This window comes from Carettochelys insculpta, chromosome 1 (assembly GCF_033958435.1).
Source record: "Carettochelys insculpta isolate YL-2023 chromosome 1, ASM3395843v1, whole genome shotgun sequence".
NCBI classification, from domain to species: Eukaryota; Metazoa; Chordata; order Testudines; family Carettochelyidae; genus Carettochelys; species Carettochelys insculpta.
This window is the reverse complement of record NC_134137.1, coordinates 382480679-382503944: the sequence shown is the minus strand read 5'-3', so window position 1 is coordinate 382503944 and position 23266 is coordinate 382480679. Positions and strand designations below refer to the sequence as shown.

Sequence of the window (23266 nt, the reverse complement as noted above, 5' to 3'; positions counted from 1 at the left end):
AAGAGACCTTACAATCCAACTGTAGTTACACCTCTGCTTTTACTAGTTCACTACCACTATGTGACAGAGGACTCCTACGCGGCATTGCTCCTCTGCCAAGGCTAGGCCTGCTCTAGTTCACAGCCGACTTCCACACAGCTAGTTATGCCTTGGTTCCAACCAAGCCTCTCCAGGTTACTGCAAGCTTCAGTCTGTCCCTCTGCAGCCTACATCTTAGACACCCTGCCTTATTGCACACGAACCCCCAGTCCCGTACCTTCTGCACACCTACGAGGTACACCCGTTCACCGCCTCTCAGAGAGCAGTGCCCCTCCGTTTGCTGGCATCACTTCAGTTCAACAGACAGCACCAAACTGGAACACCAGATTTCCGTTTATTTAAGAGAGCACAAGTTACAGGTTTGACTAAAAGCCAGGAAAGGGGTTTGGAAACATGAAGCTACAGGTAAAAGACAAAGCATCGTAGGTCTTTATACGGAGTCCCTTTCCCGTCCAAGGGTGCATTTGTCACCCAGCGTCAGCGCATCCAGGGCTGCCCAGCCCACAGAGCTGGGAGCTCTTCCAGGAAACACTCCTGCACACAGCATCCTCTACAGCAGATAGCAGCTTGTGCCCTTTCTTCTCCCTCGACACACCCAAACATAATCCAGCAATCTCATTGCCTGCAGCTCAGCCCTTGGAGTCCCCGTGGCAGCATCTCTCCTTTGTCAGTCGATGCTGCTACCTGGGTCTGGTGCAGCCTCTAAACCAAGGGATGAGCTGGGTTGGAAAGCGTTGACTGTTCTCACTCGAGTTAGATGGGACCCACCCCACTGCAGGCGACCTGCTGCACTCGGGGAACACAGTATTTGACATTCTACATCTCAGAAAATTTGCAGGACATTTGTACAGGATGACCTGTGACAATCAACCAGCTCTTACCTCAGCAGCAGCCATACAGCCCCAGCTCCGGTTAAACACTGAGAAGCCAGTAAACCAGAAGTGTACCATGCCTGCCTGGACAAGCCAGGATCACCTTCCCTCAGACACCCCAAGAAGCTGCCCTAGCCCCTCCTAGGCTGGGTCCACACTGTTCATCTCATGGCTTACCGCTCCCTAGGCGGCAGCACTGCCAAGAGGGCTCAGACTAGGCTTTCTCTGCACCAGCTCTGAGACAGGAACCTGCCACCCTGGCCCAAGGGCGAACACGGCCTGTGTAGCACCTCCCGCAGACAGGAAACATCAGCTGAGCCTGGAAGTCAGCAACTCCATGGAAACACTGCTCCTCATTTCACCCTTCAAACAAGCACTGTCTTTTCCTGGGGTGTATCTATGCAGGCGAAGGGACCTGCCCTGGAGCTCTGCCCACTTCTCCAATGTAGTCAGCCCTCAGTCCCCTATATCCATGTTCAGGGCCAAGCACCCCATTGTCTGCTGCTGCTGGCGCTTACCCCAGCTTCCTACCCCACACTCCACCTCTGTGCTAGGTTTGATATGATCTCAGCCCTGCAGCCAGCCTTCCCAAAGCTAGCCAGACTCTGTTCCCTTGGGCTAGTACTGCCAGGCCCCACCACTGACTGCATCAGGGAGCTGGAGTCTGGCCAGGGGAGAATCCCACATGCAGCACACCTGGCTGCAGGCAGGTTTGGAAAGAGCTGTAGGGAGGCCGGTGCAGGGATTTCAGAGAGCAGCAGCTGCAGGAGGCCTTAGAGCAGTAGGAGAGTTCCAGGCAGTGGCAGGAGGTGAGTTAGAGAATGCAATGTAGCTGGGAGGTTAGGGGCAGAGGCAGCAGGAGGGCTTGGGGGTGCACAAGGGTGCGCAGCAGGGCTGGAGGTCAGAGTCAATGCCCTTCCCTGTCTGGCTTTCCCCAAACTCCATGCGCTGGTCAAAGAGTGACTTCTGCAGCCGGATCTCCTCCAGCACCTGCAGCACCTCTGGCCCTGGGGCATCGTGCTTCAGCAGGTTATAGTTCTCAGCAGGGTCAGCCTCCAGGTCAAAGAGCAGTGGCGGCTCATGAGATGCCAGGGGCGTCAGCCCATGACAGTCCTGGTCAGGGGTTGTCTCACTGTGCAATGAACCTGGGAGAGAAATACAAACAGCAGCTGAAGCCACCTCCCTGAGCTTGGGTCCCCAGGGCTTGGCTGGAACCACACACAGAGCTCTGAGAAGGCTGCAGGCAGCCAGGGCTGCCCATTTCCCCCCTCCCCCACCCAGGGGCAGTACCTTGTGTGAAGAAATGGGCCTTGTACTTCCCATATCGAACGGCGAAGACACCAAGCAGCTCGCTGGGGCTGGGTGGGTAATAGAACATCATCTGCCGGGGACTCTGCAGGAAGCAACCAGGGGTGGAGTCATAAGGGGCTGTGACCGAGCCATGTACTCGGGGAGTGAGGACAGTGCCTAAGCCAAGGCCAGACAGAGGAGGTGCCAGCACAGTGCCTGGGGGCTGGACGGCTCTGGGAATGGCTGGGATGTGCTGGAGCCATGGATGGGGAGGAGATGGACCGGCCAGGTGCTAGGATGGGGCCTCAGACACCAGGCTCCAGCCCAAGCCTGAATGTCTGCACTGCAGTTTGACAGCTCTACAGCCCAAGCACCAGCAACCAGTGTCAGGTGACCAGGCTCAGACTTGGTGCTGCGTTTGTTATTGCAGTGAAGACATCCTGAGTCAAGCCCACCCCGGCCCACCACTCCCCAGCAGCCAGCGTGCTGAGTGCGCACTGTCAAGGGCAGCCTGACAGACACCGATCCCCTCCCCTCTCTCCCTATGCACGCAGAGCACTGCAGCCCAGGGCACTCACCTTCCCACCTTCAAACAGCACTGCGCTTAGGTCGTAGCCATCCAGTGTGACATTGGGGAGTGGCACGCCAGCCACCGCAGCCAGAGTTGGCAGGATGTCGAGGGTGCTAGCCAGCTCATGGGTCACACCTGGCTCCCAGCCAGACGCAGGGAGAAAGATTCAGGTACTATCAGTCCCCTGCTTCCCCGCAGCGTGCGGACACCCTCCTCTCCACTGCCCAAGGGCCTCCCCCATCCCCAGGTCCCGTCCCTCGCCACAAGGCTCTCCCAGTCTCCCAGGAGCAGCAACATTCATCCCTCACCCAGTGCCCCCCCATGCACCACCCTGTGGCCTGGAGCAGAGCAGCTAAGAGTGCCTGGGTGACAGCATTGGCTGCCTAGAGTTTGGGGTGCCAGCCTGTAGCCCCCCTAGCCATAAGCATGCAGCCCCATGCTCCCTCTCCACAGGGGTGAGGCCCATGGGTCCCCTGCTGCCAGCAAGCTCCCTGGTCATTGCCCTGCACACCAAGCAGGGGTGCAAGTAGGGCCAGTTCCACGGGGTCAGCATGACCTCTTCGGCCTGTCCATTAGTCCTCTCCCAGACCACACAGAGACCGCAGGGCTACTGGGCAGAGGCTGGCCCAAGTCCTGCTCTGGCACACCAGCGCCACCAGGCACTGCAAAGTGAGGGCTTACCTGGGGAGATCCGGCCTGGCCAATAGGCCACCGCAGGCTCCCGCATGCCGCCCTCGTAGGTTGTGCCTTTTCCGCACTTCAGGAGACCAGAGCTGCCACCCCGGGCCATTCGCATGGTCTCAGGGCTGCGGAGAGGGGAGAGCACCCGTCAGAGTGCACACAAGTTAGCCACACTCCCATTCCCAGCCAGCCTGGGGCCATCCGCAGGAAAGGGATCTGCCAAGCTTGCAGAGGCTCTCAGCTCTCCTGGCTGGCCAAGGAGCACAGGCAGAACAGGGCAGCAGGTGGCCAGAGGAGCCTGAAGGAACATTCATGTTCCAGCATGGGGCTGGTGATGCTTCTGCCCTAAACCCCTCCGCCTGCGGCAGAGGTGGGGGGGGGGCAAGGTGGAGGAACAAGGGCGCACTCTGAGCCACCCAGAACTTCGAAGCAGATCAACTCCGTAACTTAATGTAATTCCAAATGTCTCTTTCCAGAGGGTCCCTGTCACCCCAGGCTCCAAGCACCCCTGCATCCTGTCCCACCTTTCCCCAATCCCCTCAAACCTTTCAGCCTCCTGAGCATCCAGGATCCCCTGTCCCATCTACACCACTGACCATCACCCAAAACCTCCCTGCATCAGCCCCACCCACCCCAGCAGCTCCAAGCCCCCCTCCCAGACCCCATACTCAGCCCTAGTCTCCTGCCCCCCAAGGCAGGGAAGGGAGACACCCCTGTACCCCATGCTCACCCCACAGCCTCCTGCCCCAAAGCAGAGAGAGCCATCTCCCCTGCCATGCCCCGCATGCACCGCACAGCCTCTCGTCCCCAACAGGATTGGCGGATGCACTCCCCAGCTCGCTGGCACTCACCCATTGTCCGCAGTGAAGAAAACCAGTGTATTTCCCTCCAGGCCGTTCTCCTGCAGTGCCTGGAGCAAGAGCCCCACGGACCCATCGAACTCCAGAAGGGCATCACCAAAGGGTCCCCGCAGCGCCTGGCCGGTGTACTCCTGGCTCCCAAACTGGGGGTAGTGGGTGTGCTGGGCAAAGGGGCAGCCAGTGAAAGCAGAGCCCATGAGCAGAGTGCAGGGAAGGGATCAGTCCTGGCGCTGCCTGGCCAGAGGAAACTGTGGGGACCAGACCACCGGTGGCTTTTTGCTCCCTCTAGGGACCATTCATCACAGCCAATGCTCTGTGTTGCACAGGGAGCAGACAATCACCCCCTCAACCTGCCTCCCAGTATCTTTAGGCCTATCCCCGCTCCCCCAGCTGTGCCCAGACCCACCACTAGCCCCCTCCCTGGCACATCCAGGTGCCCACACCTACCCACCCCAACCAAGCAGCCTGCCCTGGCATACATGGGCACCCCACACCAGTACCTACATGGGAGGCATAGTAGAGCAGGAAGGGGCGGCCCTGGCGGGCACAATCAGCAATGAAGGCACAGGAGAACTTATTGTAGCGTGGCACCAGGTGGGGGAAGTCGAGCGGCTGCTGCACAATGCTCTGGTTCAGCAGCAGCGGGACAGGCACTTGGCCCTGGTCACATCTCCCAAAGCACTTAGTGTCTGGGGGAAAGCAGGTGAGGTTCTGGCAGGGGCCCTGCAGGGAGGGGAGGAGAGAACAATGATCAGCATCCCTCTCCAGGGAACAGACGCTAGCCCCCACCTGAGCTCCCGCCCCGAGACACATGGTCCTCCCCATTCTAGTACCAGCCCATGCACCCAATGACCCACAAACTAGTACCACTCCTGCCCAGTGACCAGTTTGCATCCCCACACCATCTGGGAGACTGGCCCACTTCGTATCTCCCCCAGGACCCCACCCTGCCCTGCAGCAACCCCTCCCCACAGCACCCCACAATTCAACCCTCCTCCAGGGACCAGGATCCCATCCTACCCTACACCACAGCCCAACTCTTCCCCAGGGCCCAGGACCCAAGCTGCCCCAGGCTCACCTGGTCATGGGAGTAGGGCACCCCCAGGAAGTGGTCAAAGCCCTGGTAGATGGGCAGGAAGGAGCTATTGGCGCCCAGCCCCAGGTGCCATTTGCCCACCATGGCCGTGGCATAACCTCGAGCCTTCAGCACCTCTGCGATGGTGACCTCAGCCAGTGGGAGGCCTCCCTTGGAGCCAGGGTAGAACACACCAGGGTAAACCCCAGACCGTGTCTGGTATCGACCTGTCAGCAGGGCTGCCCTGGAGATAGAGGAGCCAAGAAACACTGGAGGGCTCTGCACCTGATCTTGCAAGAGCTGCTGAGCTCACAGCCTGGCCCACCCTCTCACCTGGCCCTAGGACACAGAGCTGCTGAGCTCACAGCCTGGCCCATCCTCTTACCCCACCCTAGGACACGGGGCTGCTGAGCTCCTCTCACTCCGTCCTAGGACACGGAAAGACACCTTGGCTTCTCTGTCAGACATCATCCTGACCACATCCTGTCCAGTGCAGCTGGAGGATCTCTCTATCTCCCTACACTTGGCTCTCCAAAGACCCCCTCTCCCTGCAGGGCATCATCAACACAGTCCAGTTATGTACCGCTCTCCTTTCCTTCTTAGGGAGTGCTCCTACAACACAACAGGGGTCAGCGACCTTTCCGAAGCAGAGGACTGAAGTTTGACCTTTTGACCTCTATGTATGGTCCAAGTGCCAGTGATACTTTTTAAAGTCACTTACAGTCCTATTTACAAGAGCTTCATTAATAATTAATGCAGGTGCAGAGTTTTACGGTTCAGATGGTAGTTGGTAGTACTAGCTTGTCTTTTGCTAACCCACAGGCAGCACGGCTTTCAGCAAGCTCCCAGCTGCACGGGGGAGTCCTGCCTCTTGTGCCAATGAAAACTGGCTCACATGCCACCCTTGGCACCTGTTCCAGGGGTTGCTGACCCCAATATAAAACAGCAGGGCTTAGAGTGGTGCTGTACAGCTACGCCAAGCTTTTTCCAGTGCAGTGACAGGCACTCCCACTCTGCAACCATGACTTTACTTCCCCAAAGCTATGTTCTTAGGCATGTGAACTGCCCAGCTTCTGTGTCCGTGGTCCTCGACCACTAACTACATGTGAACAAGCGCTTCCCATCTGCTTCCAGCCAGAAGTTCGTTTTTTATAGAACAAGATAACTGGAAGGGACCTCAAGATGTCATCAAGTCCAGCCCCTGGACCTAATGGCAGGACCAAGCACCATCTAGACTGGGGGTGGGCAACCTGCAGCTCTTTGAAGAGTCATTTATGGCTCTGGACACTGTCGCCACTGACTCCTCTGCGGATCCCTGCCCTGCTGCTGCCAAAACAAGAGAACTAAATGTAACTGATTTAATGGCTGGCAAGAGGGATCTGGCCACTAAACCAACAGAATTTAGTTCCATTATTTCAGTGGTGACAGCAGAGAGCCGCAGAGACCCTCGCTCACCCCACTACCTGAGCGGTGGGCGTGACTAGGCTCACCCCTACCAGCGGAACACCCCATGCCAGCTGGGTGCCCTTCTGCTGGGTGCACATGGCTGCTCAGCGTAGGGTACCCAGCAAGCACCACGGATAGGCTAGTCCTGAGGGCCAGTGGGGGGGTGAGGCAGGTTTGGGGCTGAGAGGGGTTAAGCCTGGGGATGGGGGGGCAGGCTTGCAGGATGGGGGAGGTGGATTTGGGGGCTGAGGTGGGAAAAGCCTAAAGATGGCTGTGGGTTTGGGGGCCGAGGGGGTAGAGAAGGGGACCTCGAAAGTTGAAACTAACATTACTCCTTCCTGCTTAAGAGCCTGTCCCCAAGTTCAGCGTTCAAGAGAGACCTCAGGGAAGTAGACATCAAGCCAGACAGCTGGGAGGAGCTGGCAGACGATCGCAGCAGATGGAGGCAGGAATTACACAAGGGCCTTCAGAAGGGTGAGATGAGGATCAGACAGCTAGCAGAGGAGAAGCGAGCCCACAGAAAGCACAGCAAGGACCTGCCAGACACCCATTACACATGCAACAGATGCACCAAGGACTGTCACTCTCGTGTGGGTCTTCACAGTCACAGCCGACGCTGCAAATGAGGATGCCAAACGGAACTACGAAGGGCGCAATCCATAGTCTATGTAGACTGAAGGATGCTACCACTACTACTACTACTACTACATTTGCTCTCCAATCCAGGGGCGAAAGTAACAGTTTCTAACTGGTACAAATATTGTGCATAGTGCTCTTAAACTAGGGGTCCCACAAAGCACGGTCTGATGTTATTTATTAAGGACTGTCTCATATTCACGTGCATTGCAGCTCTTGAAGAACTGAATTTTTGTTTTGTTTTGCCACTTCTCTTAAATCTCCAGTCATCCTCTAACATTTCAATTGCCTTTGTACAAGTCCTCAGCAATCTGCATTGCCAAAAAATGACCCTCAAATCAGCCCTCCCAGTCTGGGATTGCACCATACTTCCTGTGGCCACCTTGCATTTACGGACTGAGTCTTTCCCTGAGTTAGCCCACCACTGATGTCACTCAGTATGGTTCTGTATCCCCTGCTGATTTGCAAATACACAATTGGATATTAGGAAAAACTACTTCTCCAGGAGTGTGGTGAAGCATTGGAATGTGTTGCCTAGAGAGGTGGTGGATTCTCCATCCCTCAAGGTTTTTAAGTCCTGGCTTGACAACGTCCTGGCTAGGATGACTTAGTGGGGGCTGAACCTGCTCGAAGCAGGGGGCTGGACTAGATGACCTCCTGAGTCCCTTCCAGCCCTACGATTCTAATTGAACTGTCCCTATTAGGGATTCCAAATGGCTGGCTGTGGCCACCAGGCCACCCCAGCATACGCTACCATGTGCCAACTTATCCCAACCTTAAAACACCTCACCCTTCCCTGTACCACTTCTTAGTGCAAAAGCAAACCCTTTGGGGTCCATGCTGCAGGGCCCCAAAAACTCCACATACATCACCTCTCACTCCACCAGCATTGCAAACTCCCTGCTGCCTTCACATTAGCCTGCCTCAGACTGTGCATGCCCCATCTCTCCCCCTGTACCAGCACTGCAAGCCACCCACCAGCGCTACACTGCTGGGCCCCACATGCTGTGCACGCCCTATCCCTCCCTCTGCACCAGCACTGCAAGCTAAAAGCGATTACAGCTTGGGCCCCACTACAGATCACCTTGCCATGACTCAGCAGGTTCCAGCCACCACACATTGTAGAGGAAGAAAACCCAGGGACAGTGTCATCACTCCACCTGTGCCTGGGACCCTGGGGGACTAGTGCCCTAAAAAGCACAAGCCCAGAGCTCTAGCTCCTGCCCTTCACCAGATGGCTATGTATAGCTGTGTCCTCACAACTCTGACAGGGAGACAAGGTGCCAAACACTGGGAGGACTCTCATTCATTCGCTGGGCATATCAGCTAAGCAGATCTCCAAGCACTTCATAAAGGAAGTCAGACATCAATACAGTGGGGCACAGACTACCCAGTAAGTTCTTGCACTGTACTGGAGACAATTTTTTATTCCAAAAGGTTGAAAAAGCTACCGGGGGGGGAAGCTGTTTTAGATTTGATTTTAACAAATAGGGAGGAATTGGTAGAGAACTTGAAGGTGGAAGGCAGCTTGGGTGAAAGTGATCACGAAATCAGAGTGTTCACAATCCCAAGGAAGGGTAGAACAGAAAACAGCAAAATAGAGATAGTGGATTTCAGGAGGGCAGATTTTGATAAACTCAGAGAGCTGGTAGGTAAGGTCCCATGGGAAGCTAAACTGAGGGGAAAAACAGCTGAGGAGAGTTGGCAGTTTTTCAAAGGGACATTATTAAGGGCCCAAAAGCAAGCTATCCCGCTGTGTAGGAAAGATAGAAAATATGGCAAAAGACTGGCTTGGCTTAACCAGGAGATCTTGCATGATCTCAAAATAAAAAAGGAATTGTATAAAAAATGGAAACAAGGAAAAATTACAAAGGATGAATATAGGCAAACAACACAAGAATGCAGGAGAAAGATTAGAAAGGTGAAGGCACAAAATGAGCTCAAACTAGCTACAGGCATAAAGGGAAACAAGAAGGTTTTTTATAACAATATTAGAAACAAGAGGAAGACCAGGGACAGGGTAGGGCCATTGGTCAGTGACGAGGGAGAAACAGTAACAGGGAACTTGGAAATGGCAGAAATGCTCAATGACTTCTTTGTTTCGGTCTTCACTGAGAAGTCTGATGAAAGAATACCCAACATCGTGAATGCTAGTGGGAAAGGGGTAGGGTTAGAAGATGAAATAAAAAAAGAACAAGTTAAAAATCACTTAGGAAAATTAGATGTCTGCAAGTCATCATGGCCTGATGAAATGCACCCTAGAATACTCAAGGAGCTGATAAAGGAGGTATCTGAGCCTTTAGCTATCATCTCTGGAAAATCATGGGAGACAAGAGAGATTCCAGAAGACTGGAAAAGGGCAAATCTAGTGCCCATCTATAAAAAGGGAAATAAGAATAACCCAGGAAACTACAGGCCAGTCAGCTTAACTTCAGTGCCAGGAAAGATAGTAGGCATCCTTGCTGCATCTCTTGCAGATGTGGTGGGTGTCTGGCAAGTCAGGAAAGATAATGGAGCAGGTAATTGAAGAAATCATCTGCAAGCACTTGGAAGGTGGTAAGGTAATAGGAAACAGCCAGCATGGATTTGTAAAGAATAAGTCTTGTCAAACTAATCTGATAGCTTTCTTTGATAGGATAACGAGCCTTGTGGATAGGGGAGAAGCGGTAGATGTGGTCTACCTAGACTTTAGTAAAGCATTTGATACCGTCTCTCATGATATTCTTATAAAAAAAACTTGGCAAATACAATTTAGATGAGGCTACTATAAGGTGGGTGCATAACTGGCTGGATAATTGTACTCAGAGAGTAGTTCTTAATGGTTCTCAATCCTGCTGGAAAAGTATAACAAGTGGGGTTCCGCAGGGGTCTGTGTTAGGACTGGTTCTGTTCAATGTCTTCATCAATGATTTAGATATTGGCATACAAAGTATGTTTATTAAGTTTGCATATGATATCAAGTTGGGAGGCGTTGCAACAACTTTGGAGGATAGGGTCATAATTCAAAATGATCTGGATAAATTGGAGAAATGATCTGAGGTAAACAGGATGAAGTTTAATAAGGACAAATGCAAAGTGCTCCACTTAGGAAGGAACAATCATACAGAATGGGGAGATACTGTCTAGGAGCGACTACAGCAGAAAGGGATCTAGGGATTATAGTGGACCACAAGCTAAATATGAGTCCGTGTGATGCTGTTGCAAAAAAAGCAAATGTGATTCTGGGATGCATTAACAGGTGTGTTGTGAACAAGACACGAGAAGTCATTCTTCTGCTCTACTCTGTGCTGGTTAGGCCTCAGCTGGAGTATTGTGTCCAGTTCTGAGCACTGCAGTTCAAAAAATTTGGAGAAACTAGAGGATCCAGGAAAGAGCAACAAGAATGATTAAAGGTCTAGAGAATGTGACCTATGAAAAAAGGTTGAAAGAATTGGGCTTGTTTAGTTTGGAAAAGAGAAGATTGAGGGGAGACATGATAGCAGTTTTCAGGTATCTAAAAGGGTGTCGTAAGGACGAAGGAGAACACTTGTTCTTCTTGGCCTCTGAGGATAGAACAAGAGGCAATGGGCTTAAACTGCAGCAAGGGAGGTTTAGGTTGGACATTAGGAAAAAGTTCCGAACTGTCAGGGTGGTCAAACAGTGGAATAAACTGCCAAGGGAGGCTGTGGAATCTCCATTGCTGGAGATATTTAAGAACAGGTTAGATAGATGTCTATCAGGCATGGTTTAGATAGTACTTGGTCCTGCCATTGGGGCAGGGGGCTGGACTCGATGGCCTCTCGAAGTCCCTTACAGTCCTAGTGTTCTATAATTCTATGAAACTGAGCAGGGAACAGACTTGCCAAAGGTCACTCAACAGGCCAGAGCCAGAGACACACCCCAGGTCTCCTGCATCTTAGCTAGGCTTCTTGTGTAACCAGCTTGCACGTTATGACTCCCACAGGAGCTGAACCACATGACAGGTCAGCATGGTGTTCTAGACACTGCTGGAAAAGGACTGCACACCAAATCACAAGACTGTGGACTCAGGCCTTGCTGATGACCCATGTGGAGTTGAAGGAAATACTTAACCAAGCAATCAAGTTAGCGCTGGCACCCTGGGGGAGTATTTGTTGCCACATGGGGTCCTACAAACGGAGTTGGGTTCTTGTGCTAATGGTTGTTTTACTGATGCATCACTGTTACTTGAGGCTCATGGAAGCTATCCCTGTACAAACAGGCTGGGGCAGATAGTATTTGAGATATTGTGGGCAGAAAGAAGACAGTGCCTGGAAAAGCTTCCAGGCATGAAGCCAGTACCACTGGGGCCTTACAGCCTGGGCTTTGCTCATAAAATATGTGTGGGAGTGCAGCCATCAGTGTGAGCGTGCAGCTGCCAGGCCACCTCTGGCCCTTCTAGCAGTAGCGTCTCCTGCAGATATTACTACCAGGCTACTGCTTCCCATCACACAGGACAGCTGGGAAGACATTAGACAACCTCGAGGCCATTCAGTTCAATTTTCTGCTGTATCTCAATTGCATGCCTTCAGAGACCACCAGGCAGTTTCCTGCTCTGTCTTAGGAAAGGCTGCAAACTGGGGAGCAGGATGAAACCGGACCTACCGAGAGGGACTGCAGAGTGGACAGCTGGCATAGAAGTCAGTGAATTTCAAGCCCCTAGCTGCCATCTTGTCCAAGTTGGGCGTAGCCGAAGTGGGGTGTCCATAGCTCCCCAGGTCTCCAAACCCCAGGTCATCTGCAAAGATTAACACTATGTTGGGTGGGCTGGTTGCTGCAGAAAGCAGGACTAGTGGGCCCAGAGAAGAGATGAGCCAGACACATGACCACCTCATGTCTCCAGACACCCCTTTCCAAGGCCAAGACTCCCGCCGTCTCTCCTCCTAGAGGTGGCAGTTCAGCAGCCCTTCCTGTGTCTACCCAGATAGCTCCACTAGTCTGGGCAGGGCCTCTCTTCCGACAACCTGCCAGAGAAAACACAGTTCATCACACACACAAAGTCAGCGGACAGCCTTGCATTACGCTACCTAACAGCTTCCAGCAGCACAAGCTGGGGGCGTTCCGGCACAGGGGGGAGCAGGAGCTCTCCAGCCTCCTCCTTCTGCAGGAGATGGCCACGCAGGGCCCAGCCCCTTGCCCTACAGTCCGGAAAGGGCCGTTCCCGGCTGCCAGGGCGGCTTATAGAAGCTACCGGAGCTGAGGCGGGGGAAGTTTCTGGCTCGTGCGGGGCTGTTTGAACCAGGCACCTCCTTCTCCCTGCAGCGCTTGGAGTTCTGCCGGTGGAAGAGCGGCAGTGGCGGGCCCAGGGGCGGGGCGGGGGCCGGGCAGCTCGTGACCCTGGGGGGGGCGGGGGCGGGGGCGGCGGCGGCGGGGGGCCGGGCAGCCCGTGCTCCCGGGGGGGGGGGGGGCGGCGGCGGCGAGGGGCCGGGCAGCCCGTGCCATGGGGGGAGGGGCGGGGGCCGGGCAGCACGTGCCATGGGGGGAGGGGCGGGCAGGGGGCGAGGGGCGGGGCGGGGGCCGGGCAGCACGTGCCATGGGGGGAGGGGCGGGCAGGGGGCGAGGGGTGGGGCGGGGGCCGGGCAGCCCGTGCCCCTGGGCGGGGGGGGTGGGGGGCGCGGAGCGGCGCCGAGCGACACGGGGCCCCACGGCCGGGACTGAGAACCGCGCGCCTACCAGCTAGTCACGTGAAAAGGGAGCGGCTGATTTAGTCACGTGATCCCGGGCATTCTGGGAGCTGTAGTCCCCAAACCCGGACTCCCTTAAAGGGACCGCGCCGGCCGGGGAGGGGAGCGCCTGGAGCGGGCGGCTGGGCTGGGCCCACTTCTGAGAAGGGCGTCGGGGCGCGGAGCCTGAGCCTCAGGGCATTGCCTCCTGGTGAGCACTTGTGCGTCACAGATGTGCACATGAAACACACGTGTGCAGTACAACACGAAACGTGTGTGTGGTACAACACAAAACACGTGTGCGCAGTACAACGTGAAACGTGTGTGATGCAACACAAAAGTTGTGGAAACGTGTGTGTGGTACACCATGAAACGTGTGGTACACACAAAACACATGTACACAGTACAATATGAAATGTGTGTGTGGTACAACGTGTGGTACACAAAACATGCGCAGTACAACATGAAACGTGTGTGTGATGCAACACAAAAGTGGTACACACAAAACACGTGTGCGCAGTACAACATGAAACGTGTGTGTGATGCAACACAAAAGTTGTGGTACACACATAACACGTGCACAGTACAACATGAAACGTGTGTGTGGTACAACATGAAACGTGGTACACACAAAACACGTACACAGTACAATATGAAATGTGTGTGTGGTACAACGTGTGCTACACAAAACATGCGCAGTACAACATGAAACGTGTGTGATGCAACACAAAAGTTGCGGTACACACAAAACACGTGTGCACAGTACAACATGAAACGTGTGTGTGGTACAACATGAAACGTGTGGTACACACAAAACACATGTACACAGTACAAAACATGCACAGTACAACATGAAATGTGTGTGTGGTATAACACAAAATGTGTGATACACACAAACATGGGTGCGCAGTACAACATGAAACGTGTGTGCGGTACAATGCAACGTGCGGTACCCACAAAACGTGTGTGTGGTACAACAAAAAATGTGTGCGTTACACACGAAACATGCACAGTACAACCTGAAACATGATCAGTACGACAGAAAACTTATGTGTGGTACACACAAAACGTGTGCACAATAAAACACAAAACACGTGTGTGGTACAACACAAAATGTGTGTGTTACACACGAAACATGTGCACAGTACAACATAAACATGATCACTACAACACAAAAGATGGGTGTGGTACACACAAAACGTGGCTGTGGTACAAGTGACTGGCAGGCAGAGTCTAGCCAGAGCAGCCTGCTGGGAGCCGCCATGTTTCGGCTCCCACAGCGACACGCCTGCACAGAGCCTGCTAGCACCCGAGGGCTCTGCTGGGGGCCTGCCAGAGGTTCCAGGCCTGCCTGCCAGCAGGGCCCTGTAGCTTGCATTGCTCCAGGCAGGGCTGGGCCCAGTGTAATCACTGGACCTCGATCAGGACCCTAAGTCTGCTGTGAGCCACAGAACGAAGCAAATGTTCAGACAGCATCACAATAGCCTCAGCACCCAAGGGAGATGGAAAAGCGGAGTTAGACCAAACAAAAGGGGTGACTGCTGGAACCCCAAGATCACGTTCCGATCATGCCTGGCAAACAAGAGACGTGGGACTAGAAGTCAGTGAAGCAAGCTTGGGGTGTTGAAAATGAGACCGAAGCGGTGAAGAGCGTTGGGAGGGGATGGGCTGCTTGTCCTATGGCGCACTTTTGGGGTCCAAAGAGAGAGCTGGGGGGGAGGGGGAAACAAGTGCCCGCTCCAGCAAGGCTGGCTCAATGAAAGACAAACAAAGGGGTGGGTGTGAACTTCCCAGAGTTACCACTCCCACCCTACCACACTGGTGCCACTCCCACCCTATCACACAGGTACCATTCCTACCCTACCACTCCCACCCTACCTCACTCGTGCCACTCCCAGCCTACCACTTCCATCCTACCTCACTGGTGCCACTCCCACCCTACCACTCCCACCCTACCACACTGGTAGCATTCCTACCCTACCTCACTGGTGCCACTCCCACCCAACCACTGCCTCCCCTCCTACCCTACCTCACTGGTGCCACTCCCACCCTACCACACTCATACCAGTCCCAACCTACCACTGCCTCCCCTCCCACCCTACCACTCCCACCCTACTGCACTCATACCACTCCCACCCGACCACTGCCTCCCCTCCCACCCTACCTCACTGGTGCCACTCCCACCCTACCACTCCCACCCTACCACACTGGTAGCATTCCTATCCTACCTCACTGGTGCCACTCCCACCCTACCACTGCCTCCCCTCCCACCCTACCACTGCCACTCTACCACACTTGTGCCACTCCCACCCTGCCACTGCCTCACCTCCCACTCTACCACTCCCACCCTACCACTCCCACCCTACCAGTAGGCATCCTTCAGTCTGCATAGACTATGGATCGTGCCCTTTAAAGTTTCAATTGAGGACTTCACTTACAGCGTCTATTGTGACTATAAAGACCCACACGAGAGTGACAGTCCTTGCTGCATCTCTTGCAGATGTAGTGGGTGTCTGGCAAATCCGTACTGTGCTTTCTGTGCGCTCGCTTCTCCTCTGCTAGCTGTCTGATCTTCAACTTGCCCTTCTGAAGGCCCTTGTGTAACCCCTGCCTCCATCTGCTGCGGTCGTCTGCTAGATCTTCCCAGTTGTCCAGCTCGATGTCTACCTCTCTGAGGTCTCTCTTGCAGACATCTTTGTAGCGCAACTGGGGGCGTCCGGGGGGTCTTTTGCCAGAGGCTAGCTCACCATACAGGATGTCTTTTGGAATCCTTCCATCGTTCATCCTGTGGACGTGGCCAAGCCAGCGGAGTCGACGCTGCCTGAGGAGGGTGTGCATGGTTGGGATTCCAGCTTGCTCGAGGACGGCGGTGTTGGTCACTCTGTCCTTCCATGATATTCCAAGGATGCGCTTAAGGCAGCGCAAGTGGAAGACGTTCAGCCTCTTTTCCTGGCGGGCATACAGGGTCCAAGTCTCGCTGCCATAAAGGAGGGTGCTGAGGATGCAGGCTCTGTAGACTTGCATTTTGGTGTGAGTGTACAGCTTTTTGTTATTCCACACTCTCTTGCTGAGTCTGGACAGAGTTGTGGCCGCTTTTCCGATCCTCCTATTTAGCTCAGTGTCCAACGACAGGGTGTCAGTGATGGTGGACCCGAGGTAAACGAACTCGTGGACAACCTCTAACGTATAGTTGTCAATGCTGATTGATGGGGATTCAGCAACATCCTGACCGAGTACGTTCGTCTTCTTTAGGCTGATGGTAAGCCCAAAGTCCTTGCACGCTTTGGAGAACTGATCCAGCAGTTTTTGAAGCTGGTCTTCTGTGTGAGACACGACAGCAGCATCATCTGCAAACAGCATGTCTCTGATGAGGACTTCTCGCACCTTAGACTTAGCTCTCAGCCTTGCAAGGTTAAACAGTTTCCCATCAGATCTTGTGTACAGCAAGATGCCCTCTGTTGAAGATCAAAAGGCATGCTTCAGGAGGAGTGCGAAGAAGATCCCGAACAATGTCGGAGCAAGCACGCATCCTTGTTTGACGCCGCTCCTGATTCTGAAAGCATCCGATAATGCGCCGTCATATTGGATGGTTCCTGTCATGTTTTCGTGGAATGACTGGATCATCTTCAGTAACCATGGAGGACAGCTTATCTTGTGGAGCAGTTTGAACAGACCATCCCTGCTGACCAAGTCAAAAGCCTTGGTCAAGTCGATGAAGGCTATGTAGAGTGGCTTTCTCTGCTCCCTGCGCTTCTCCTGCAGCTGCCTTAGAGGGAAGACCACATCAACGGTAGACCTCTCTGCGCGGAATCCGCACTGCGATTCGGGGTACACCCTCTCAGCAATCTTCTGGAGTCTGCCAAGGATGACGCGAGTGAACAAACGACTGGTTCGAAGCTAACTCTGATGAGATGATTCCAGTCATTGAAAAGAAGTGCGCTGCACTCCTGGAGTACAAACGCTCACCGAGCCAGAATACCCAGCAGGCACTTAGAGAGGCCAGAAGAACAGTACAGCAGACAGCCAGGCACTGTGCCAACAACCACTGGCTCCAGCTATGCAGCAGCATTCAGACCTGTGCTGACTTTGGTAATCTCAGAGGAATGTACAAGGGTATGAAGAAGGTATTAGGACCCACCCAGAACAAGATGGCACCTCCGAAATCCAAATCTGTAGAAGTCATTGCTGACAAAGCCAAACACATGGAGCGCTGGGTTGAGCACTACTCCGAGCTGTACTCACGCGAGAATGTTGTGGTTGACGCAGCCCTCGATGCCATTGAGCTCCTACCGGTAATGGACAAACTGGACCAAGAGCCGACTGTGGATGAACTGAAGACAGCCATCGACAGCATTGCAGCAGGAAAGGCCCCTGGTCAGGATGGTATACCACCAGAGGTAATCAAATGTGCCGCGGACACACTCCTGGAACCCCTGCATGAGCTACTGTGCCTGTGCTGGAAAGAGGGTGAGGTTCCACAGGATATGTGTGACGCTAACATTGTAACGTTGTATAAGAACAAAGGAGAGAGAAGCGACTGCAACAACTACCTTGGAATCTCCCTCCTAAGCGTCACTGGTAAACTGTTCCCACCCTACCACACTGGTACCATTCCTACCCTACCACTCCCACCCTACCTCACTGGTGCCACTCCCACCTTACCACTGCCTCCCCTCCCACACTACCACTCCCACCCTACCCAACTCCCATTGCGTCCAGCTTCCACTGGAACAACACTTTTGTCCCTCCCACTCCCACCCTTTTGTCTCCTGACCCTGAGAGGAGTCCTGGCCAGGCCAGACTGCAGACAGGGGACATCTTGTGGTGCAGTGGGAATTCTCTGGTGTTTTTTGTATGAATACTGTGCATGCCTGTTTCCCCTCCTTATGCGCCGCATGGTTAACTAGTGGTGGGAAAAGATTGCTGGCTGTCTGCAGAGAGCCACAGATGTAGATGTGACTGATGCTGTCTGGAGCCAGGGCCCCATGTCCATGGTGAGTCCCAGAAGAAAATGGCCGTTGCAGTTACGGTACCTGAGCATTTGACAGCTAATGACTAAAGATGACCCACCCCTCCACAGGAAACCATTCTTGTCTAGGAGCAAGAACAGAGAAGAGGCCAATGGGGAGGTGCTTTAAGTGTGGGCGGCTGGAAACTAGAGTCGATTCAGGCCCACATGCAGGAATTTTTTGGGTGTGCCTTTTTTGTAAATGCGGACCCTCCCTCACACCAGGGATTGCCCATCTCCCCCCACCCCTGGCACTCCAGCTGGCTCTGCACCCCAGGCTCCAAATCCAGGCAGCCTGGCCCTGCCCCTATCCCCCAGCATCCCTGCTGCTGGCAGCCACGTCCATTGGCACTGGGGCCTCTGCTGTCCTATCTCCCTCCCCTGACCTACCTGCCCTGTGCACCAGGGTCCTGGCTGCCATGCACCTAGGGCTCTCCTAGCTGCTCCTAGCAACACACGTGCACCAGGGCTTTCCTGACAGTGTGCGGGGCAGGAGGATGCATTGAATTTTCTTTTGGTCAGGTTAAAATTTATCACATGCAACATCAATACTGAAGCAGTGTGCAGACAGGCACCACCAGTACAAACAAAAATCCTAGATATTGTATACACATATATTGTAAATAGTCCATAGGTGGGAAAGAAAGTATACTAAAATACAGGATAATTAACAAGGAGCAATGCTTACAAAGTTTATTTAATATGAAATCAAATAAAAAGAAAATGAACACTACTCTTGGGGTACCTGTATTATAATCCTTCCTCACAACTCAAGCTAGTGAACACACCAAAAAAAAAAAAAAAACAGCAGAAATGTAGCAATGTAAAGACTAACAAAATGATTTATTCAGTGATGAGTTTTCGTGGGACAGACCCACTTCATCAGATCAATCTAATTTCCGATACAGACTGACATTTATAAGTACAAAGGACCAAAAAAAAAAATTTGCAGTGAAAACTAACAAATCAAATACATAGGAGGGGTGGGAGGATGTTAATTGTCTTGCCTGAGATAATTATGAGCAGCAAAGGAAGGAAAGCAGTCCTTATAATTCGTGAGGTAATTGATGTCTCTGTTCATACCATATGTTAATGTGTTGAATTTAAATATGAATTCCAACTCACAAATTTCTTGCTGTTATCTGGTATCGGAGGGGTAGCCATGTTAGTCTGGATCTGTAACAGCAAAGAAGGGTCCTGTGGCACCTTATAGACTAACAGAAAATTTTTGAGCATGAGCTTTCGTGAGCACAGACTCACTTCATCAGATGCTGGTGAAGTGAGTCTGTGCTCACGAGAGGTCATGCTCAAAACTTTTCTGTTAGTCTATAAGGTGCCACAGGACCCTTCGTTGCGGTTGTTGTTACCTGTTTTTAAATTCTTTTTGCTCCAGGACTCAAATTCTCAGATCTTTAACAGAATAGCCCACTCTGTTGAAGTGTTCTCTGCAGAGTCTCCTTCCCATGGGTCCAGATGATGAAGATGTTATCAATGTAGCGTAAGTAGAGATGGGGTGTAACTTTATCCTCACACACAACTATTTCAGATTTGGCGACGACATACACCTTCAAATCAGCGGCACAGCTATGGGTACCCGCATGGCCCCTCAATATGCCAATATTTTCATGGCTGACCTGGAACAGCACTTCCTTAGCTCTCGTCCACTAACGCCCCGGCTCTATTTACGCTACATTGATGACATCTTCATCATCTGGACCCATGGGAAGGAGACTCTGGAGGAATTCCACCGGGACTTCAACAACTTTCACCCCAACATCAACCTCAGCCTGGAACAGTCCACACAGGAGATCCACTTCCTGCACACCACAGTGCTAATACACGATGGCCACATCAATACCACCCTGTACCGTAAACCCACTGACCGCTACGCCTACCTTCATGCCTCCAGCTTCCACCCCAGACACACCACACGATCCATTGTCTACAGCCAAGCACTAAGATATAACCGCATTTGCTCCAACCCCTCCAACAGAGACAAACACTTACAGGATCTCTACCAAGCATTCTTGAAACTGCAATATCCACCTGAGGAAGTGAAAAAACAGATCAACAGAGCCAGGCGTGTGCCACGAAGCCTCTTACTACAGGACAAGCCCAAGAGAGAAACCAACAGAACACCACTAGCCATCACCTACAGTCCTCAGCTAAAACCTCTACAGCGCATCATCAGGGATTTACAACCCATCCTGGACAATGATCCCCCACTTTCACAGGCCTTGGGAGGCAGACCAGTCCTTGCCCACAGACAACCTGCCAACCTGAAGCAAATCCTAACCAGCAGTTATACACCGCACCACAGTCACTCTAACTCAGGGACCCATCCATGCATAAAGCTTGTTGCCAGCTCTGCCCACATATCTACACCAGCACCTACAGGACCTAACCAGATCAGCCACACCATCGTGGGTTCATTCAGCTGCACATCTACCAATATAATTTATGCCATCATGTGCCAGCAATGCCCCTCTGCTATATACACCGGACAAACTGGACAGTCTCTAGGTAAAAGAATAAACGCACACAAATCAGACATCAGAAATGGCAATATACAAAAACCTGTAGGAGAGCACTTCAATCTCCCAGGCCACACAGTAGCAGACTTAAAAGTAGCTATCCTACAGCAAAGAAATTTCAGGACCAGACTCCAAAGAGAAATTTCTGAGCTACGATTCAGCTGCAGATTCGATGCCCTCAGCTCTGGCTTAAACAAAGACTGCGAATGGCTGGCTAAATACAGAAGCAGCTTCCCCTCCCTTGGTGTTTACACCTCTAGATCAACTGCTGGTAGTAAGCCTCACCCTTGTTGACTGAGCTAACCTTGTTATCCCCACCCTTGCTCTGGCTTATTTATACCTGGCCCTGCAGATTTCCAAGACCAGCATCTGATGAAGTGAGTCTGTGCTCACGAAAGCTCATGCTCAAAACTTTTCTGTTAGTCTATAAGGTGCCACAGGACCCTTCGTTGCTGTTACAGATCCAGACTAATACGGCTACCCCTCCGATATTGGACCTAACCAGCTTATTCACAGAACCACGGGCACATTCTCATGTTCCTGCACTAGCATCATATATGTCATCATGTCCCAACAATGCCCATATACTATGTATATAGGACAAACAGTAAACACGCTTCAACAAAGAATGAATGGGCATGAAACAGACATCAGAAAGCTCCTAACTCACAAGCCTGTCAGCCAGCACGTTAATGGAGTGGGCCATTCTGTTAATGACCTGAAAGTCTGTGTTTTACTGAAAAGGAACTTTAAGGATCGCCTGAGCCGCATCTACATGTGCCGGCTACTTCGAAGTAGCCGCGCCAACTTTGAAATAGCGCCCGCCACGTCTACACGTGGTGAGCGCTATTTCGAAGTTGACATCGACATAAGGCGGTGAGACGTCGAAGTCGCTATCCTCATGAGGAGATGGGAATAGCGCCCTACTTCGACATTGAACGTCGAAGTAGGGCACGTGTAGCCGATCCGCGTCCTGCAACATCAAAATAGTGGGGTCCGCCATGGCGGCCATCAGCTGAGGGGTTGAGAGACGCTCTCTCCAGCCCCTGAGCTCGATGGTCGCAGTGTGCAGTGGCCCCTTAAAGCTCCCCGCCCCCTGCCTTCCTGTGCAGGAAGCTGAGAGAGCATGCAGACGGCAGCACAGCCACGTGGCCTGCCTGCATGCCTCTCTGCAGCCTAGAGATACCACCCCCACCCGCTGCGATGGCTGCCCGCCAGCCCCCTAAGCGCCCCCAGGGCACCCCCCGCCCCAGGGGAGCCAGGGCTCCCAGGCCGGCAGCCAGCCAGGGAAGAGGCAGCAGGGCACCTCCTGGATGGAGGCTGAGCTCCGGGACCTGCTGGGGCTCTGGAGCGAGGAGGAGGTGCTCCAGGTAATGGGGAGCAAGAGGCGGAACACGGATGTGTTCTCTCGGCTGACCGAGGGCCTGGCCGCCCGGGGTCACCCTGCCCGCACTCCTGACCACGTCCGCAGTAAGGTCAAGGAGCTGGGGCAGGGTTACGCCCGGGACCGGGATGCGGCCGGCCGATCTGGGGCCGCCCCCGTCACTTGCCCCTTTTACAGGGAGCTCAGGGAAATCCTGGGCCCCCAGCACACCTCCTCCCCACTGGCCACTCTTGACACCTCGGCTGACGAGCCCCAGCAGGCCCCGGAGGTGGAGTCCGCCCCGGAGGCAAGCCCCGCACCCCAGGGCCCCCCCCAGGAGCCCACCCCTGTGATGCCAGAGGAGGAGGAGAAGGGGGAATCCTCCTCCAGTGACGGGGGGCTCCGGATCGCCATCCCGTCCCGGAGCTCCAGGAGGGCGTCCGCCCACAGGGTGTCCCCTGACCGTGGCAGTGGACCACCAGGTGTGTACCCCCCCGGTGCACACCGCCGGGGTTGAGGGGCGGGGGCAACAGACATGACCAGGGCCCCCCACATGCCCAGATGACCATGGCCCCAAGGACAGCAGTGGCATGTCCCTCAGAAGAGTGCATCAGCCCCTGCCCCCCCAGCATGACAGTGCCATGCCCCATCCCTGGGGATGGGGGGAGCGGAACCTAGGGTCTCCCGGGGGGAGGGGGTGGGACACCCAGCAGCAGCAGCAGCATCTCCCGGGGACAGAGATGGGGAACCAGCAGCAGAGGGATGTGGGGACAAGGGCCACGGCTCGGGGCCCACACTAACTGCTGTCTCCACTCTTCTTCCCCCCCCATGTTCCACAGCTGCACCATCGGAGGGACCAGAGAGCGCCAGTGAGGTGTCAGTGGTCCCGGAGAGCCCACCGGGGCCATCACTACAGGCCAGCCCCTCGGTGGAGCACCAACCAGCCCCAGGGCAGGGATGACGGCGGACCAAGCACCACCCCCGGACGGCGACGGACCCCCAGCTGCTGGCAATCCTCTGGTGGCAGCTGGAGGTCTCAGAGCAGCACCTGTGGGTGGAGGAACGGCACCTCCATCTGCAGGAATGGGCGCTGGCCTGGTGCCAGGAGGCATGGGGGGCCTTTATGCGCATGTTTGAGCGCATCACGGACTACCTGGCCCCCCATGCCACGCTGGCCGCTGCTCTGCCTGCCCTGCCTGCTCCACCCGCCGCTCCACCTGCTGCTCCACCC

At 53.9% G+C, this 23266-nt stretch overlaps 1 protein-coding gene across 3 annotated transcripts; it reads right to left on the bottom strand.

Annotated features, from left to right (window-relative positions):
- Window positions 1–361: 361 nt before the first annotated feature.
- Window positions 362–12783, bottom strand: ARSA (arylsulfatase A). 3 transcript variants are annotated; one of them, XM_074976852.1, is made up of 9 exons: window positions 12714–12783; window positions 12073–12431; window positions 5392–5632; window positions 4818–5036; window positions 4305–4474; window positions 3454–3578; window positions 2780–2907; window positions 2202–2304; window positions 362–2056 (listed from the first exon to the last, which is right to left on the bottom strand). In XM_074976852.1, the coding sequence occupies exons 2-9, from the start codon at window positions 12300–12302 to the stop codon at window positions 1752–1754; spliced, it is 1521 nt and encodes a 506-aa protein (XP_074832953.1). In that variant the 5' UTR covers window positions 12303–12431; window positions 12714–12783; the 3' UTR covers window positions 362–1751. The 3 variants fall into 3 exon arrangements, with proteins under 3 accessions (XP_074832953.1, XP_074832971.1, XP_074832962.1); XM_074976870.1 differs by having other exon boundaries at window positions 12073–12205; window positions 12495–12771; XM_074976861.1 differs by lacking the exon at window positions 12714–12783 and having other exon boundaries at window positions 12073–12445.
- Window positions 12784–23266: the final 10483 nt, after the last annotated feature.

What these genes read in the sequence shown, in the direction of transcription:
- ARSA (XM_074976852.1), bottom strand. Translation starts at nt 12,302, where the DNA reads ATGAGGTGGTCATGTGTCTGGCTCATCTCTTCTCTGGGCCCACTAGTC. An exon ending in TGCCCTACTCCCATGACCAG is followed by an intron (nt 5,037 to 5,391) that starts GTGAGCCTGGGG and finishes CCCTCCCTGCAG; the next exon opens with GGCCCCTGCCAGAACCTCAC. An exon ending in GGCCCATTTCTTCACACAAG is followed by an intron (nt 2,057 to 2,201) that starts GTACTGCCCCTG and finishes TTTCTCTCCCAG; the next exon opens with GTTCATTGCACAGTGAGACA.